We start from the raw sequence: 18450 nt of genomic DNA, 5'->3' as shown, positions 1-18450 counted from the left end.
TTTTTTTTGGGTTACAATGAAGGTTTTAAATTGCTGTTGCAATCACATTCCTTTTGCGATATTGAAGGTTGATGCACGCCAGTTATAGCCTGTGCAATATGCAATTGCGTCATGATAGAGCAGGAATGTAGTGCTCCCGGCGCACTTTTGAATTGGTGGGACTGAAGAAAGAGAAAGAGTTGAATTGATGGGACTGAAGAGAGGGAAAGAGAAGAGAGGCTGAGCAGATAGAAGAAAAGAAAAAAGAAAAATAAAAATAAAAATTTAATCTAAATATCATACTTTCAATGAAATGATCACCAAAATCTTGGACCATGTTAAGTTTTTCCGTCATGATGGACTCTAACTCTCTTCAAGTGATGTGTTTCACAATTTAAAACTTGGTTACAAAGCCACTAGGAGTGAGCTTGACTAGAAACCTTGGTTATAATATATAAAGCTTCATTTCAATCGAAAAGTATCAATCAACTCAAAATCACTTCTTCACGCAAGAATTCATTGGAGTTGAAGAATACACAAGTTTTTTTACTTTGAAGAAAACACATGTTTTTTTACTTGTATTAAGAAGTTTCACAATATTTAATTATTTATTAATAGAATGTATGGGTTGGTGAAGATCGAACTCAGTCACCACTTGATATTACATTTCTCTAAAACAATCTAATACTATCATAAAACTAAAATTAAAAGTAAGAAAATAACAAAATGAAAAAACTCGTCAAAATGATCAAACTTCAAAAAAAAAATTTGTTTTCTTTCAATAAGATGCCTCAATTTTGTAATTAGCTTTAGGCCTGGAAGATAATTGAGCCACCCCTAATTGGTTGAATCTCTGATTAAAAAATTGGAAAGGAAATTTGAATCTGATAAGATAATCTATATTTCTTTTGACATGTAATAAAGGAAAAATCTACGGTCAAAAAAAGAAAATAGAATTCACTAGAATTCCTGGTTTGCACAAGAGTCATTTTCATATTCTTTCAGCAAGACATAATTTAATGGGTAAAGGATTTCTATGATCAATAGAGATAAATTATTTCCGGTGAGCCTAAAACGATATCATTCTGAAATGAAAATTAAAGTATTTTTATAATTTTAATATATTGTAAGGTTATATTAATTTTTATCATTATAATTTTTTAATCTTATAACTCTAAAATAACATCGTTTTGAGTTCAGTGAAAATAATTTTATTTTCAGTAACTAGAGAAATAATTTTCCCTAATTTAAAATAAAGTTGATCTATATATCGATCGTCAAATTGTTATTATGGTAAAACTCTTCTAAAAACTCATCACTGATTGAAATTAAATCATTACAATAACATTTATGCTTGTAGCATCTTAATATGTAAGCGGGTTGCATTTTTCTTAAGTTTTTGTAGAGAAATTATCTTTTCAAAAAATAAATAATTAAGCACTACGAGTAGTACATAATTATAATGAATTATTTTTTTTCTCTTTGCCATATCAACCGACAATTTTTGGGGGAGAAAAAAAAATAACTTTAATATTATAACTATATACTACTCGTAGGGGCATAAATGATCTGGGTCAGGTCAAGCTTTAGCTTAAATGTGCCAAACCTATGAAAAATATTTTGAGCTTGATACGAGTTAAATTCTAGACTTGTTTATGAAAAATTAAAAACTTGACTTTGCTCATTTATAATTTAAAATGTATTTTTATCAATTGAGACTGTAAATGCGTCAAATTATATATTCTTTCGTTAGAGAAAAAACAATCATAGAACCTATGTAGCACCGATACCGACACGGGACACGTGACACGATACGACTCGACACTCCGACACGTTAATTTTAAAAAATGTTAGATTTCGACACGTTAGGATACGTTTTGATATAAAATAATATTTTTAAATTTTTGTAGTGAATATTATATTTAATATTCCATAATTTAATCAAAAAATGATTCTAGTCTTATAATATTCATAAACTTTGCAAAGAAACATAAGATATCCCAAATATTTATATTAAACTCAATAAAATGATAATCGTAATACAACGAATCTAATAGTTGGAACTAAAAACTCAACGCAACGCAACATTTGAACCTTTTTTGAATTTCTATAACGCGTGTTGGAGTGTTTGGGAGTGTCGGAGTGTCCGAGAGTGTCGGAAAGTGTCGGACACGACACGTCAAAATTTTTGAAGTGTCGGTGTTTCATAGCATATAACTCACTCAATCCACATACAATTACATCTTTAATGCTATTTAGCCGGAATAAAAAAAATAATATTTTAAATACAAGATGGGTGATTTAGGAAGACAAAAAGCAAAAGCAAAAAACAGATTTTCTTGCAGTTGTTTTTGGTTTTTTGCGAGAATACATCAGGATTTCTAAATAATATATAATAAATCAAGAAAAGTAAAAAAGAAGGAATGCATTTAAAATTTAAAAGAGATTTCAAATGAATAAAATTAGTTTGATAGGCATCTACTGATAATCTGATATTGAAGAAAGAGGAATTGAGAAAGAATACATGGATTTGGTTAGTTGCTTGTGGAATTAAAGATAGTTATTGGTTACCAGAGTTGTGCTAAGTAGAAGGTTGGGGTAAAGCCGTGAAAAGGAGAGTGATTGAGGAAGGAAAGGAAAGACCAATAGTCAAATAGCTTGTTTGTGAAACTGTGACCGTGAGAGAATGACAGTAGACAATCTTAAAAAAATAGGGTTAATAATTCAGTGACATAAAAATATTATTTATTGTAATAATATATTATGTCAGCTCACGGGCTTTCAAGCTAAGCCTCATTAAATTATACTTGGGTTTATTCGTTAAACAAGCTTTTTTTTTTTAAATTTGAACTCATTCTATTTATTAAACAAGTCAGACCAAACCAACTCTTGAGTTTCTGAAAAGCCGCTCAGCTCATTTACACTCCTAACTACCCGTAATACATAGTTATTATTCACAATATAAGATATTTTTTCTTCACCAACATAAGACAATGATTTTCCTATGTAAGTTCATAAAACATGATGAACAAAACATATATCAACTATTTTGCCCCTATTTTAATTTTTATTTACTATTTTATCCCTGTGCTCAAATTATATACCAATCTATTCATATTTGAGCAAAGTTTAACATACACTTATTCAAATAAATGTCAGGAATTTGTGGAGGCTGATAGGAAGTTAATTTCATCTGTTTCTAATATTTAGTTTGTTTGGGCAGTAGCCCTCTTTGTTTACCAAAAAAAAATAAAAAAATAGTCATGTACTCAATTAAATAACTTATCAAGAACTAAGGTTTGGTCAAATTTTGATCAAATGGAAACAAATTGATATATAACTTGAAAGATGGGCAAATTGGTAAAAAAAAAAATTAAAATAAGGGCAAATTTATAAATCAGACTATATCTTTGTTATATATAAATTGGAATATTGATAAGCTAACAAATGAGGTTTCTACGCCACCATCTGAATCAATTCGAAGTTAGAAAATCGGTTTGTGGCTCCCATCGATCTGTCTATTTTTTGGCTTGGTATCTACAAGAAATTCAGCGTCAGCGAAATCATCACCAGTCATAAACTCATAATATGGTCTTCTTCGAATCTTTGGAAACGCATGGGTTTGTTTGTGAGAGAGAGATAGAGAGCTATGGTAGTGTTGCTCCATAACACACATTTTTTTTTTTTTTTGGCATCATAGCCATTTTTCCGTTATTTAGGATAAGTTATAAGCCTGAATAGACGGCTATATTAGGGGAGAGAGTGAATCACATACAAATAACAAAAGGTCTATATAAAACTATTACTTGTCATCAGAGAGCTTCTTCCTAATTTTATAGGTGTGGTGTTACGAGGTTTGCAAGAAAAGGAACATTCGCTGTCGGATATTTTTTTTGGGTTTTATTAGTGTTACGTAACATAAAGTAAGTGTTGTTTTCAACTCTCACATCAAGAGAGAGAAAGTGGAATGACGAAAGAGAAAGAAAAATATGTGGACCCCACTCTTTGATGTGTGTGTAAGAAAGTGAAGTTATATTATCTTAAATGATAAACATAAAACCTTTTTTTTTTTTTTTTGCCATTCTCGCTCTTGGAAAAAGGAGAGAAGGATTTTGAAAGTTGGAGTGAAGGGATAAAAGTCGGCAAGAAATTGGGATGAAATCGATTCAAATTGCGGTGATCAAATCGAAAAATTGATAACCTGAAAATAAAATAAAAAAATCATAAATTTTAATTGGATTGGATCAGTTTTCGGATTGGTTGATGAAAATCGATCCAAATATAAAAAAAAACCTAGTCACATCTCATCAATAAAATTTCATCTGTATAGAGCTTCATAACTCATTGCACACAATAATTATGAAACAAATTTTAAAATTTTCAAAAAATCGAAAACAGATCTAATCCAAACCGAAAAAAAAAATGAATTGGATTGGATCAGATTTAAAAAAAATTCAAACTGAATGGATAATTATACGATCAAAACCGAAGTGATTGGATAGAATACATTCTAAACCACCAACACTAAACACGTACGGATACATATAAAGAGTAGAACCTGTGATGACCCATTAATCATTGGAAGCCCTTAACCAACTTACATAAATAGAAATACCTGAAATGTCTCTCGTCCACACATGTTTACTCTCCCTTTGAGACAAACCATATTAAATTTCCAAATGATGGAACAATGAAGATGAAGGAGAAAGGGTTTTAACATCAAACCATCGTTTGGTACTTTGGCCCTCGTCTCTTTCACGATCCCTTGTCCCTTGAGAGTCTAAGGCAGAGAGGGTCCTCTGCCTTGGACAAAAATTAGCAATGGCATTTCAGGATTTTGATATCATATCAGAGCGACGAAAGAACGAGGAGAAGCTCAAGCTTAGGAAAAAGATTCTCATTGGTGTAGTTTCCACCATTCTCCTTGCATGTGTGGTTGCTGCTGCAGCATTTGTTGTTGTCAAAAGAACAGGCTCTCAACCCAAGGAATTGTCTCCCTCAGAAGCTACCAATCATGTTGATAGATATTCCAAGCTTGTGAAAATGATATGCAGCAATGCAGAATACAAGGAAAAATGTGAAAGCTCCCTTACCGAGGCATTGAAGAAGGACCCCAAGTTGACAGAACCAAAGGATCTTCTCAAGATTTCTATGATTCTTGCTGAGGCTGAGGTCAACAAGGCCTTCAACAAAACCGCAAAATTGAAGTTTGCAAATGAGGAGGAGAAAGGAGCATACGAAGATTGCAAGGAGTTGTTTAAGGATGCCAAGGACGAACTTGGATTCTCTATCACTGAAGCTGGTTCCAATGATCTGTCTAAACTTAAAGCTCCTGAAATTAACAATTGGCTCAGTGCAGTTATATCTTACCAACAAACATGCATTGATGGGTTCCCTGAAGGAAACATGAAGAATGAGTTTAAAAAGCTCTTCAATGAATCCAGGCAACTTGTTAGCAATTCCCTTGCAGTTGTGTCTCAGGTTTCTTCCTTATTCTCTTCATTCAATGGTCTTGGCAGCTTTAAATTTCCATGGGGGAAAACTAAAACCCCTGCCCCTGTTGCTGGTGCTGCTCCTGTTGTTGCCCCTGGTGCTGCCCCTGTTGGTGCTCCATTTGGTGCCCCTGGTGCTGCTCCTGTTGGTGCTCCCTTTGGTGCCCCTGGTGCTGCCCCAGTTGGTGCTCCTGGTGCTGCTCCTGTTATGGCCCCTGCTGGGGATAGCCCAGCTCCTGCTTGGGCTAGCCCTGCTCAGTTGTTAGGAGCAGAAGGTAAACCCACACCTAATGTCACTGTTGCCAAAGATGGCAGTGGAAACTTCAAAACCATCTCTGAAGCTTTGGCAGCCATCCCACAAACTTATGAAGGAAGGTATGTTCCTCTTAGACACCTTGCTTTATCACATTTTAAAAGATCATACTCATGCTATAAAGCTCCCATATTATTTTTTAAAATAAAAGTTTAGATTAGGATAAGGCACACCCTCGTGGGATTATATAAAACTCCCACTATGGTTTGGAGAGAGTAAGTTGCTCCTTTGTGGTTTGGAAAGAGTAAGTTGCTCCTTTGTGACTGAAAGGTCACACGAGTTTGTGTATTGTCGGGGTTTAATGAAGCGTGGTTTATGATTTGGGAAGAGTCTATATAAGTAGTTTTATCTTAAATGTACAAGAGGCTGATTATATAAATAAATCTATGACCTCGAGATTACATGGTGAGAATACTAACCATTGTGTCAAGACTTCCTTTGCTATCGAAGTCACATTTAATGATTATTTTTTTTTAAAATATGCATGCTCATGCAAAGCATATCTTTTCCAATGTGAAAATGCAGGTACGTGGTTTATGTTAAAGAAGGAGTATACGATGAGACAGTGACCGTGACAAGGAAAATGGTAAATGTAACCATGTATGGTGATGGACAACAAAAGAGCATCGTCACTGGCAACAAAAACTTTGTAGATGGAGTGAGGACATTCCAAACTGCATCTTTTGGTAAGTGTTATACTATATATATATATATATATATATATATATATATATATATATATATTATTTGTGGCAGCAAATAGATGGCCATATTGCTTAACTTAACTCATTTTTTCATGCACATTGCAGTTGTACTTGGAGATGGATTCATAGGCAAGGATATGGGATACAGAAACACTGCTGGAGCAGAAAAGCATCAAGCCGTGGCTGCCAGAGTACAAGCAGATCAAGCAGTGTTTGTACAATGTGCTTTTGAAGGCTACCAAGACACACTATATGCTCAAACCCATAGACAATTCTACCGTGACTGTGTCATTGAAGGCACCATTGATTTCATCTTTGGTGATGCTTCTGCTGTCTTCCAGAACTGCATAATGGTTATAAGGAAACCATTGGACAACCAGCAGAACATTGTCACTGCTCAAGGCAGAATTGACAAGGCAGAAAACACTGGTTTTGTTCTTCAAAAGTGTGTTATTAAAGCTGCTGATGCACTTGTTCCTGTGCTTGGTAAGATCAAGAACTACCTTGGAAGGCCATGGAAGGAGTACTCAAGAACCATCATCATGGAATCTGAAATTGGGGACTTGATTCAACCTGATGGGTGGCTACCTTGGGAAGGTGACTTTGCACTCACCACATTGTACTATGGTGAGTACAACAACAATGGTGTTGGTGCTAACACTAATGCTAGGGTCAAGTGGCCTGGTCGCAAAGATATTAACAGAGAAGAGGCTAACACTTACACTGTGGAGTCTTTCTTGCAAGGGACATGGATCAATGGCACAGGTGTACCAGCTCAGTTGGGCTTGTACAATTAAAGGGTCTCTTTCTAATCATTTTTTCATGTGTATACCGGTTAAGTCGTTCAATGCTTGAGCTAATTTATATTTATTATTCTAAAACAATTTTGAGAGGCAATTTATATTATTACTTTCAAATTTAATTAATTCCATTTTATAATAATATAATATAATATATATTTTAATGTCATAAAAAGTCACTAAATATGTCAAAATTAGTTGAATTAACTTTTTTAAACTCTATTAAGACAAGTAAATATTGTCACAAACAATCAAAACAAAATTAAATTGTTCAAATAGTATTTATAACACGAAGGGTATTACGATGAAACATGTATGAATTAAAATTATAAAGGGCGTAAGGGGCATATATAAAAGGGATATGTTTTTAGTATGTTATTGGCGAAAATATACCCCTCTTAATAATACATCAAGAGTTGAGTCTGAATTTAATTTTTTAAAGAGTGACCCTCACATGTTAAACGGAAGGAGGACAGAACGTGTCACCACCAGAAATCACAAGCAGGGGAAGTAAGGTCTACGATAAGTGTTCTGCGTGCTTTCCCTCTACCCTCGGCAGCTCAATACAAATATGAAAACTTTACCAAACGGATACCTAAAAGGTTAAAACGTGTTGTGTAAAATGGATAACAAGGGACATGTAACATCCCCGTCTCGAGCCGGTTCAATTAACATGCATATGATACAAACAGAAATAGCGGAACACTTAACTTACGAAAATACAAGTTAACTTTTTCTTTTTCTATTTTAATTCTTACTCGGCGGAGACGAAAATCGGACAGAGTAACCTCTGTAATTCGAACAACTGGGGATTTTCTAATCCCACTCACAAGAGTTCCTAATAGACAGTTTATACAGCATATACATTCAGAAGTACCAAACATCCAAATATAATCATAACTCATCCATGGGCACATGCATAGTTTGGCTCTGTGCCACTAATCTAACAGCATGCAATCCAATACATAAACATAACTGAATACTACGTAGTCATATCAACATGCCTGAATACTCAAATGTACATGCATCGAACTGACAGACATGTACTAAACATATACAGGCCATATACAAAATGAAGGATCCAACATCATGATCCACAAAATACTGAAATACTAAATGACAGCACTGTACTCCAAAATAGAAGTAGCCTACAACTACTCAAAATCCAATTTGTCGAAATGCCTCAACCGCGGGTCGCGTCCCTGCCTAGTGAGGGCTTACCGTGGATCTTAGAACCTGAAATGATGTCCACAAAGAGGGGTGAGATAACAAATCTCAATAAGCTCCAGGTTTATAGAGAATTCTCCATACCCCTGGCTCACTCCTGCATGAAAGTCAGATACAGAGTATACCAATGCACATATAACAGATATCATAACAGAACAAAGCATATATCCATATCATATCAGAGGTGTGTGCCATCATTCCCAAGGGAGGACCCCAAGCGGAAATTAGCACACGTGTTCCTAAGGGAGGACCCCAAGCGGAACCAGAACATGTCAGAGGCGTACATCGTCAATCTCAGGGAAACCCCAAGAAGACATCAGTGTACCATACAATCAATACAGAAATCATATCAGAACAAGTCATATCATGTTATCAAATAACTCTATATGAATGCATCTATACAAAGTATCAAAAACAATCATACAATCCAACCATAGTTCACTAACCATGGTGGAGCACTCAAGCAGGAAAAGACTCCTTAAACATAGAGCTTACCTCTTGAAGCTTTACCAATCCGCTTACTTGTGGTACAAGTTACTTATAAAGCTTCAATAAGATTCCAATCATTTTCAGTCCCTAGGCACACCTAGAGAAGAATCCACAACAAAATCAATAATATGATCATATGTCATGATCCTTACATAAGGCATACATTTTATCACTTATTTTCATTTCTTTACGTTTTTGCCAAACCTATGCCAATTCACAAGTCAAGACCACACCTTTATCATTTCTTTTAATTTTCCATTTCATAATCGTTAGCGTTCCCTAAATTAACTAAGTATCCACATGAGAATTTTCATCATAATTCATGCCATTTTTCTTCATAAGGCCGTGGACATACCCTTAGGGAAACAAGATATTTTCCAACAATTTTTCCAAGTCATTTCACTTCTTAATTCATCAATTTCGTACATTGAAATACAACACATTTTATTATAATAAAATGTAACAAAATCTACCCCTAAACCACCCTATAGGTCAAAATCTACAAGGGAGAAGGCAAAAGGTTCTTCTCTTTTACATTTCATTTTCTTCACTTAATTAGCAACTTAAACATACATCTATGTATCCACAAGGTTCCAATTTAATTTTTGGAATATCAAACCCCTCACAAGCACACCATGGCCGAAACCTAGGGGCATGACACATAGGATTTTTTTCCCACTTTGGCATTCTCACTAATTCATCAAATTTCCATTCACTCCAACACATTAAACCTTCCTAATACATAAGATAAATTGTTGCATCATAAACCCTCTTTAACCCTACAAGGCCGAAATCATAAGGAGCACCACCATGGATTTTTTTTTCAATTTTACACATGCACAAATGCTTATTTAACATTCCTATATCCAACACATCCATAATACATCATCAATTCAACTGTTAAACTAATTTCTTTCCCACCCAAAACATGTTCATAAATTTCATGACTTAAATCATCAAAATAAAACCATGGAAATAGAGGTTTATTACCTCTAATCACTGGTACAAGGCCTAAAGAGCAACCTCCAAGTAAAGCTCCATCAAAACTCTACTTTCTCCTCTTTGATGAATAGTAACACAAAAATGGGGAGCAGAAGAACTTTCTCCACAAGCAATTTTAGCTCAAATTGATTGTTGGAATGGATTCATTGGGTGGTTTACAATCAATTTCATGTAGTGGACTTTGTGATTTGGTTGAAGATTGAGGGAGAATCAAAGGAAACAAAAATCAAACCCTAAACCCCCTTTCCAGGAGAGCAGCTCGGGTTTTGAAGGGAGAGAAGAGAGAGAAGCTGATGTGAATAGTGAATTTTAAGTGACTTGGACTTATATGTATAGGTGCCCTTTTTACCGGATGTTTTTCTACCGTGTATTTTCACTTAAACTAACCCGGAACAAACTTAAAGCTACGGACATATTTTTATTTTTCTGGACTCATTTTCATTAATTTTTATTTCCCCAGGAACAATATTCATAATTCACAGTATGGTTTCTGCACCGTTTTTGACAAAATGCACTGTGAATCACTAACTGTATGTCGTTTGCTTACGAAACTTACAACTTATAAACTTGTTATTATTGGGCCTATTTTGACTTGTATGGCATACATTGAACTTTCTTAATCTTATTTCATAAATTATTTATTTCTGGACTCTACCGGTCGCTTAAACAGCAGTACAAAATACCCGGTAGAAAATACTATTCACGAGATTTTTGCGGAAAGTGCCAGACTATACAATTTTTCGTTCTAAATTCATATTTGGCGTCAGAATTATCAAATTATGTCTCTAACCTCATTTTATTCATTTTAGCTCTACCGGTTAATTCACAAGAATGCAGATCATCCGACAGCATGCACTGTTCATAACCTAGTCATGATTACAGTCAAAATATTCGAAATCACACTCTGAATCTAATTATGGAATTTAAATCCTTAAATTAAACCTCTAATTAAGATTTACCAATTAGGGTCATTATAGGACACGTGGGAAGAAGGTAAAACATTTTAACTTTAAAACAGCCCATGATTGCCATTAAACACCCATGTAATTACAGTGGCATTAAATGCTTCTGACAGTTAACATCTAATCAACCATTTTTAAGCGGCTAAGTCATGATGACTCTTCGGCATGGTTGTTGCGACATCAAAATAATTGCGCTAAAAGGGTATATCGTGCACAAGTGCATAATATATATCTCACGGCTTTGCCTCATACCAAAACCGCGAGCTAGGGGGCAACTGATCTGGATAAAATATTATAGGCCCATTTAAGGCACACATACATAAGGACAAGACCCAAAACCCTTAAAGCCCAGTATAAGTCGCGATGACTCACATCGCGCATAAGCATGGCGCGATGACACCATCGCGCACAGAATCGCCCTTTAACATAACTTCAGAGATAAAGAAGCCAACACAAGAACTGACAAAGGTCCACCGCGCCCTTAAGCAAATAGACAAAGGACATCACCAGATTGCCACTACTCTATCAAAGTAGCCTGGCATTAAGAGATAAGGCTATTACGGTACAGGCAGAACTTGCAGCCCCAAAATGGCCAATCAAAGGCCATACTGCCTTAACAAGGCGGCATCACAACCACTATATAAACAGAGGGTACATGCCCATGTATAATAATCTAATTCAGTAAGAATATACATACACCTGCTATTGATACTGACTTGAGCGTCGGAGTGTCATCGCAGGTACCCCCTCCAGTCAGAATCATCGCGCCAAAGGAGAACCAAAGTCTTTACATCGTCAGCTACAACCTCAAGCCCAGAGAGCAGATCATCTCAAAGGCCTTCTCCATCAACCGTGTGTGATTTGACCCAGTACACATTGGCCAGCCCATACTGTATTTGGTCTGATCAGGTAGTATTTTGTAATTATTATTAAAAATACTAAATAAAAAACAGAAAATATTTTTTTAAACCAAATAGACATAAAGTTTGTGGATCGTCTTGTCTTATCTTACTTAATTGATGTCATAAGGTTTCTTAATAGGTCAATATTCTTGTTAGCAACTTCCATTGGTTATAAGGTCTCTTATCCATAGATGTGGCGCTTTAAGGCAAAGATCCTAGTTCATTTTTCATTACACCCAAATTTCTATGCAACGCTTTACTAAGAATGATATGCTATAATGAAAATTATAAGGATCCATATCATAAAGATACTTTTTTCCTTTGTCCTGACTTGAGATAGCATATATGATAATAGATCTTTCCCTACCATAAACTCCATGGTTACTCAACAATAGGGGTGTGCGTGGTCTGGATTGGATCGGTTCTGGAAGCAAAAATCATCTGATCCAATTCCTTCAGTTTGATCATATAATCATCCATTTGGTTTGGATTTTTTTCCAAATCCGATCTGATCCAATCCAATTTTTTTGGTTTGCATTGGATCGATTTTCGGTTTTTTGAAAATCCTAAAATTTATTTCATGATTATTGTGCAAATAACATCTTTTGTATATATTGGCTTTGTAAATTTTATTTTTTTTGAAATACAAAAGCATTAGTAAACTATAATATAGTTTTTTTTTGGCAATGAGATATTTAGCTCTACAAAAATAAAATTTTGTTGATGAGATGTTACTAGATTTTTTCTTGGGTTTATTTGATGGGTTAATGGGTCTTGGGTTTAGAAATTTTTAGGCTATGATTAGGGAAAGACCCAAATAGGTAGAGGGGATTTAATATATGGGATCGGTTTTCATTAACTCATCCAAAAATCGATCCAATCCAATTAAAATTTGCATTTTTTTTTATTTTTGGTTTTCAATTTTCGGTTTATTCGGTTAAATAATTGCAATCCAATTGATTACTATTTCTTCATAAAATTGCAATTAATATGCAATATATATAGAATTGAAATTTAAATAATTTTTCTTCATAAATGTGAAATATGTTCTTGATTACTATTTCCATTGATCTTTTATTTTATCACCTTTTTGTGAGGATTTGGGGATTGATAAAAGGGTTATGCTTTCCACACCAAAAAAAAAGGGTTATGCTTTAGTCATGAAGACCCATCAAAATGTGTGATTTGTTTTTTTTTTAGAAAAACAAGTGGGTCCCACATTTGGTGTAACATCCCAAGCGCTGACGAGGGCGGGGAGTGATCGCCGGTGCAAAAAGGCATGGACAAGGAGCGGCTCCTGACAGGCTTCCAGCGAGGGGTTACATGAACGAATGAATCGAATTGATACCCGAAAGAGAGATTCTAAAGACTGTGCAGGTATAAGACTGCACAGTTTAGGGATAGCTTATAAGAATTAATTGGTACTACCTATACTAATAAGATGAATTTTCTTTTCGATAGCCCAGAACGAAAGAACTCCATAGTTAAGTGTGCTTGACTTGGGGCAATTCTGGGATGGGTGACCTCCTGGGAAGTTTTCCAGGGAAGTGTGCAAGTGAGAAAAAAGCACACTAAAAATCTCGTGTTAGTATATAGGGATAATCATTGATTCTTGAAGCGGACAGGCGTTACAAGTGGTATCAGAGCAGGGCCTCTCTTCCAGTACGGTGTGGTTCGAAGACGAACCATCGCCGGTGCGAAAGGGCATGGACAAGGAGCGGCTCCTGACAGGCTTCCAACGAGGGTTACATGAACGAATGAATTGAATCGACACCCGAAACAGAGGGATTCCAAAGACTGTGCAAGTATGAGACTGCACAGTTTGGGGATAGCTTATAAGAATTAATTGGTACTACCTATACTAACAAGATGCATTTACTTTTCGGTAGCTCGGAACGGAAGAACTCCATAGTTAAGCGTGCTTGACTTGGGACAATTCTGGGATGGATGACTTCCTGGAAAGTTTTTCGGTGAAGTGTGCGAGTGAGGAAAAAATACTCTAAAAAGTCTCGTGTTAGTATATAGGGATAGTCATTGATTCTTGAAGCGGCCAGGCGTTACATTTGGTGTTTCCATGACAAGATAAAACTATTTTCCTACAACATTATTCTTATAAATTCCTTGATAAAATTACAAAATAATTCATGTTTTGAGTTCTCCCGAGTATCAAAGGAAATTAAAAAGGAATCTATAATCTGATTCTATGATAATGTGTGTGTTTCAACAATGGTTAGTTTGTTAAGTGAATAATTAGTCTTCAAGGGACAGTATCGAGTAGTTAGAAAGTGTATAAAAGAGAATGTACAGTGTCATGTGGTCATTCATGCAGAAATAATATACCTGAACATATTGCCAAGCGCTAACAGTGTACCCTGAATCTTTCTCTTAATTTAACATGACATTAATCGTGGCTTGCAATTTGATAAAATTTCGAAACTTAATGTTCGTTCAAGGTATATAAATTTTATCAGTAGAAATTCCAATTAAATACATAATGATCTGTTGTGTATTGCTGACCATCTATTTCTCCCACTATTGGTAGAGCCATAGTAAGTTATGTTTTCGCTGTAAAAATTCCTTGACCGTTTTTTGTTCACTGCCGTAAAAGTTTTATGTTGTACATTATTTTCATTAGTCAACAATCAACCGTATATTTGATCCGGGTATTTGATCGCTATGGTTTGAGATTACACTTGTTTTAAGCTCTTTCATCAAGGATGATCTGACGTTCTAGTTGTTTGCGCGAAACATAAAGAGAAACGGGAGGTTTTGTCTTGGCTAATGCAACCATATCTTTTTTTTTTAATATAAATGGTAATAACTTATACAAATTCTTCACCATTAGACCAATCAGTGGCGGACGCAGGAATTTTAATGACGGGGGCGAAAATAAAAAATATTATATTATAAACAAAAATATGTGAAATGTAATACAGACCTACTATAAAAAAAAATTAAAAGAAATCTATTACAAAGATTAAGATCACTTCATTTGATTCTTATTTTACGTATTTTCTTATTGTTAAACTCATATATAATTGAATCCGTGTTAAAACTCAAAATAATTTCTTTTTTAATGTATGCAATCAAAGAATCATCAAGAAATTAGTCTTCTATTTTATTTCGAAACTTGTTCTTGATTTTATTTTACGCATGTGGATCCTAACTTTTTTCTTTCTTTTTAAATGTCAGAATCCTCATGTGTAAATATGTTTGCTACAAAAAAATTCATATGTTATTGCTGCAGAAGAGAAGAACCCATAAATAAATCATGTTATCCATTATCAATAAATTAGATACCCACAAAGTTATATGTGTCCTTTCATTCTTTTTATAGCTAGAATTGTTGGAAATTTAAAGAGATTAATAATAATTTAGAAGAACACACTACAATTTTTTAATCTAATCACGTGTTTGGTAGGAGGTAAAAAAATAATTTCCTAAGAAAATGGGGTTGGGAAATTATTTGTTGATGTTTGATAGGAGATGAAGTAAAAATATGGCTAGACATTTTTTTTTCTATCATTTGTTTTTCTATGTAAAATAGTTGGAGAAGATTACTATTGAAGAGTGAACAGATACTTGAAGAGTGTTTCAAGATTGAGTCCCACGCCCCCCTTCAATGAAAATGCTTGTGCTTCCACTTCAGTTGTCTTCTCTTGCAATTGCAAGCTGAACAATTTTGAGAAGTTTGATTTGAGCCGTTGAGATCTTGTGCTTCCTCTTCACGCTCACTAATGTCAGTAATTTACTCACTCACACATTTTGTAATATTATTAAAATACCTATATATATGTATATAATTTTTTCTATCAAATTTTAGGGGGGACGGGGGCCCACTCTAGCCACCCTCTAGGTTCGCCCTGAGACCAATCATAGTGTCTTTGCAACCATATCTCTTTAATTTCTCTTTTTGCCACCTTTTGAAATTTTAAGTAATTAATTATTTTTACTTTATTAACCTATCTCATTCTTGCGGGGAGGATACAGTACTAGTCTCAAATAATTTTCTCATTTAGATAAAGGGTTTTATAATTCTCATTCAACATGATAATTCAAATTTTCTTACACACCCTTCGATTTCCGTGCTGACATGGGTCCTACATATAATTTTTTCTAACACATGGGTCCCACATGCTTTTTATCTCTACAACATAAGATTTGAATTCTCCTTCAACATGAGAATTATAAAACCCTTAGATAAATGCTTGAAACATCATACACCATCCTGCACATTTATGCATTTTGTGCAGATGGCTATATCCATTGCGCACAATGGCAGAAACCCTGTTGAACAGAGTTAATTGGTTAATTTAGAGAAAATTTGTTGTCACTAAAAAATAGGAGTCCACCTGATCCGGATAAAATATAGGCCCAATGGAGGCCCAATGACATACGAAAAAGCCCAACCCACCAAGGATCCAGAGCAAGCACGACAGACAACTATCGCGCGTAAGCCGCAATGCCCTCATCGCGACAGACAAGCCGCGATAACCATATCGCGGATGAAACCCTCTCAAGTAAGCAAACATAACGTCCAAGGCAATCCCACCGCGCCTTTATGCCAATAAGCAACGGACAGCTCCAGCTTACCGCGACTCTACAACTGGACACTAACAAAGATAAGGCAACTCAGATCCTAGTACTGACCTGCAACCCAAACTTGGCCAATCAGAAGCCAAGCCGCCTTGCTAAGGCTGCATCATAACTACTATATAAACAAAGGGTTCAACACCCAGGTACGATCATCCTTTACATTTATCAATATACATCACCTGCCTCTGATACTGACTTATGCATCGGAGTGTCTTCGCAGGTACCCCCAGTCAGACTTAACGCGCTACAGCAAAAGGCAGATACGCAGTTTGATCCCATCCTGACTGAAGGCCCAAGACCAAGCACTAAAACCCATATCTCAACCAAGCTTGATACAGTTTGGCCAGCCCACTCCATATCTGGCCTGATCACCACCCAAAATGTGAACACTGAAGCAAATTATGCTAGCTGGGTGAGGGAGTTATCTTCTTTTCTTTTTTTCCCAACCAATCAATTTCTCAAATATCCAACTAGTCTGATTCAAGCGTTGTCAATGCACTTTTTTCAAAATTATTTTCTCCAATACCTCTAGTTAAAACAATAAGTCTTTCTTTTTACAGTGAAACAATACTTATTATTAGTCTTTCTTTTACATGTCACTTGCTTTCTTATTTGTTTGCCAAGGGGTGGTGGGGGTGGAGGGCAGGGGGCGGGGGGCCGGACCGGCAATTTTGCCAACACTAGTATCCACAATAGGTAGGGAAGGAATTGGAGTTGGCCACCAAGGTAGCACAAATGGGATTACCGGATAAAAAGCCAAGGAGAGACCACCATATTTGGCTGCATTGAACCCATGAGTTAACAGATTGCAACAAAGGATATGATCACTGAACTTGAAAAACACAGTACCCTTAACATATGGATGGAAAGCCAGAATTCTACTGTATCCACCTACATATTCTCTCTCTCCACCTTTCAACTCTTCAAACATTGGCCCAACTATATCAGGTAGATAAAACTCATGCACCAACCTCCATGTTGTTGAAGCTTCTCCTTTCCCACAATCACTGTACTGCAATTCCCAAACTCTCCCACTATATCTACGCATGTTTGTAGGGAACTCAGATAACAGCAAACTCCCACAGGAAACTCCAAGGCACCCTCTGTATGCTTCACCAAAGTCACTAGGATGATCAATCACAGAAGCAACGTGTTCATTATTGTTGTAAGGTTCATACACAAGGACCCTTCCAACACCCGTGAAGTACAATTTCCCATCATGTTCAACGCTCGATGCCGTGGGAGAAAACCCACAAGCGAAACCCTTTGGACACGACACAACAAACCGGTTCCATTCCCCTTTCTCTGAAGAGAAAACATCAACATTGAAGGAAAATCTCGTGTCACTGAAAACGGGGATGCACACCACCCTGAACCTGCGTTGAGAAGCAACAATAGAGACTCCCTCTAGTTCAAGATGGTAATAAGGGTCACATATGAAACCCACAAGAGCCTCAGAATGAACACAAGGAAGCTCCAACGTGTCCCTAGTGAGGGGGTTGCAAACATGGTAAATGCATTTTCGACGTGGACGTGGGTTTCCACACAAGAGTAAACCGTTAGAACAACCGAAAACGAACTTCAAGACAGACCTTAGTTGTGGATTAACGTTAGTGGGTTCGAAATCTGAGCCTGGGAAACTCAAACATAGTTGTTTTTCGAGATGCCCAAGTTGTAAAGATGGTACATTTGGTGTTATCACGAGTGCATTGTATGGTTGTAGGATGAAGCTTTGTTGATCGAGCTCTTCTCCTTGGTCCTGCAAGTTTTGGAAGAGGCTATTTTGGTAAGTGAGGAATAGGGAAAGGAAGTTGGGATCGGAGACATGTGCAAACCAACGCTTTGAAACGCTCTTGCATATGTAAAGGGATTTGCAAGGGAGTCTGCAAAAGATTTCGATGAGTGAATCGTCGAAGAGATCGTTGATGGTGGTATTAGATTTGGAAGCATAATTGGATGGTGGTGGTGATATGGTAGTAGCCAT

The 18450-nt window shown here is 35.9% G+C and overlaps 2 protein-coding genes across 2 annotated transcripts; one reads left to right on the top strand and one right to left on the bottom strand.

The window, feature by feature from the left end:
- The first annotated feature begins 4800 nt into the window (after positions 1 to 4800).
- Positions 4801 to 7285, top strand: LOC133305171 (pectinesterase-like). Its single transcript, XM_061505308.1, has 4 exons — positions 4801 to 5488; positions 5654 to 5846; positions 6310 to 6470; positions 6594 to 7285. The coding sequence occupies exons 1-4, from the start codon at positions 4801 to 4803 to the stop codon at positions 7283 to 7285; spliced, it is 1734 nt and encodes a 577-aa protein (XP_061361292.1).
- Positions 7286 to 17055: 9770 nt separating this feature from the next.
- On the bottom strand, positions 17056 to 18450 carry LOC133305158 (uncharacterized). Its single transcript, XM_061505286.1, has one exon. The coding sequence runs from the start codon at positions 18448 to 18450 to the stop codon at positions 17056 to 17058; it is 1395 nt and encodes a 464-aa protein (XP_061361270.1).

The sequence above is a fragment of the Gastrolobium bilobum genome, unplaced genomic scaffold (assembly GCF_033153095.1).
Source record: "Gastrolobium bilobum isolate Gb01-03AN ecotype WA unplaced genomic scaffold, APGP_CSIRO_Gbil_v1 utg27305, whole genome shotgun sequence".
NCBI classification, from domain to species: Eukaryota; Viridiplantae; Streptophyta; class Magnoliopsida; order Fabales; family Fabaceae; genus Gastrolobium; species Gastrolobium bilobum.
The sequence above is the reverse complement of the archived record's forward strand: the minus strand, read 5'-3'. Positions and strand labels throughout refer to the sequence as shown.

Excerpts from the sequence above, each read along its gene's own strand:
- LOC133305158 (XM_061505286.1), bottom strand. The coding sequence starts at position 18,450 with ATGGCTACTACCATATCACCACCACCATCCAATTATGCTTCCAAATCT.
- LOC133305171 (XM_061505308.1), top strand. The coding sequence starts at position 4,801 with ATGGCATTTCAGGATTTTGATATCATATCAGAGCGACGAAAGAACGAG. Across the intron at positions 5,489-5,653 it reads CTTATTCTCTTCATTCAATG|TTGGTGCTCCTGGTGCTGCT; the intron begins GTCTTGGCAGCT and ends GTGCTGCCCCAG. Across the intron at positions 6,471-6,593 it reads ATTCCAAACTGCATCTTTTG|TTGTACTTGGAGATGGATTC; the intron begins GTAAGTGTTATA and ends TGCACATTGCAG.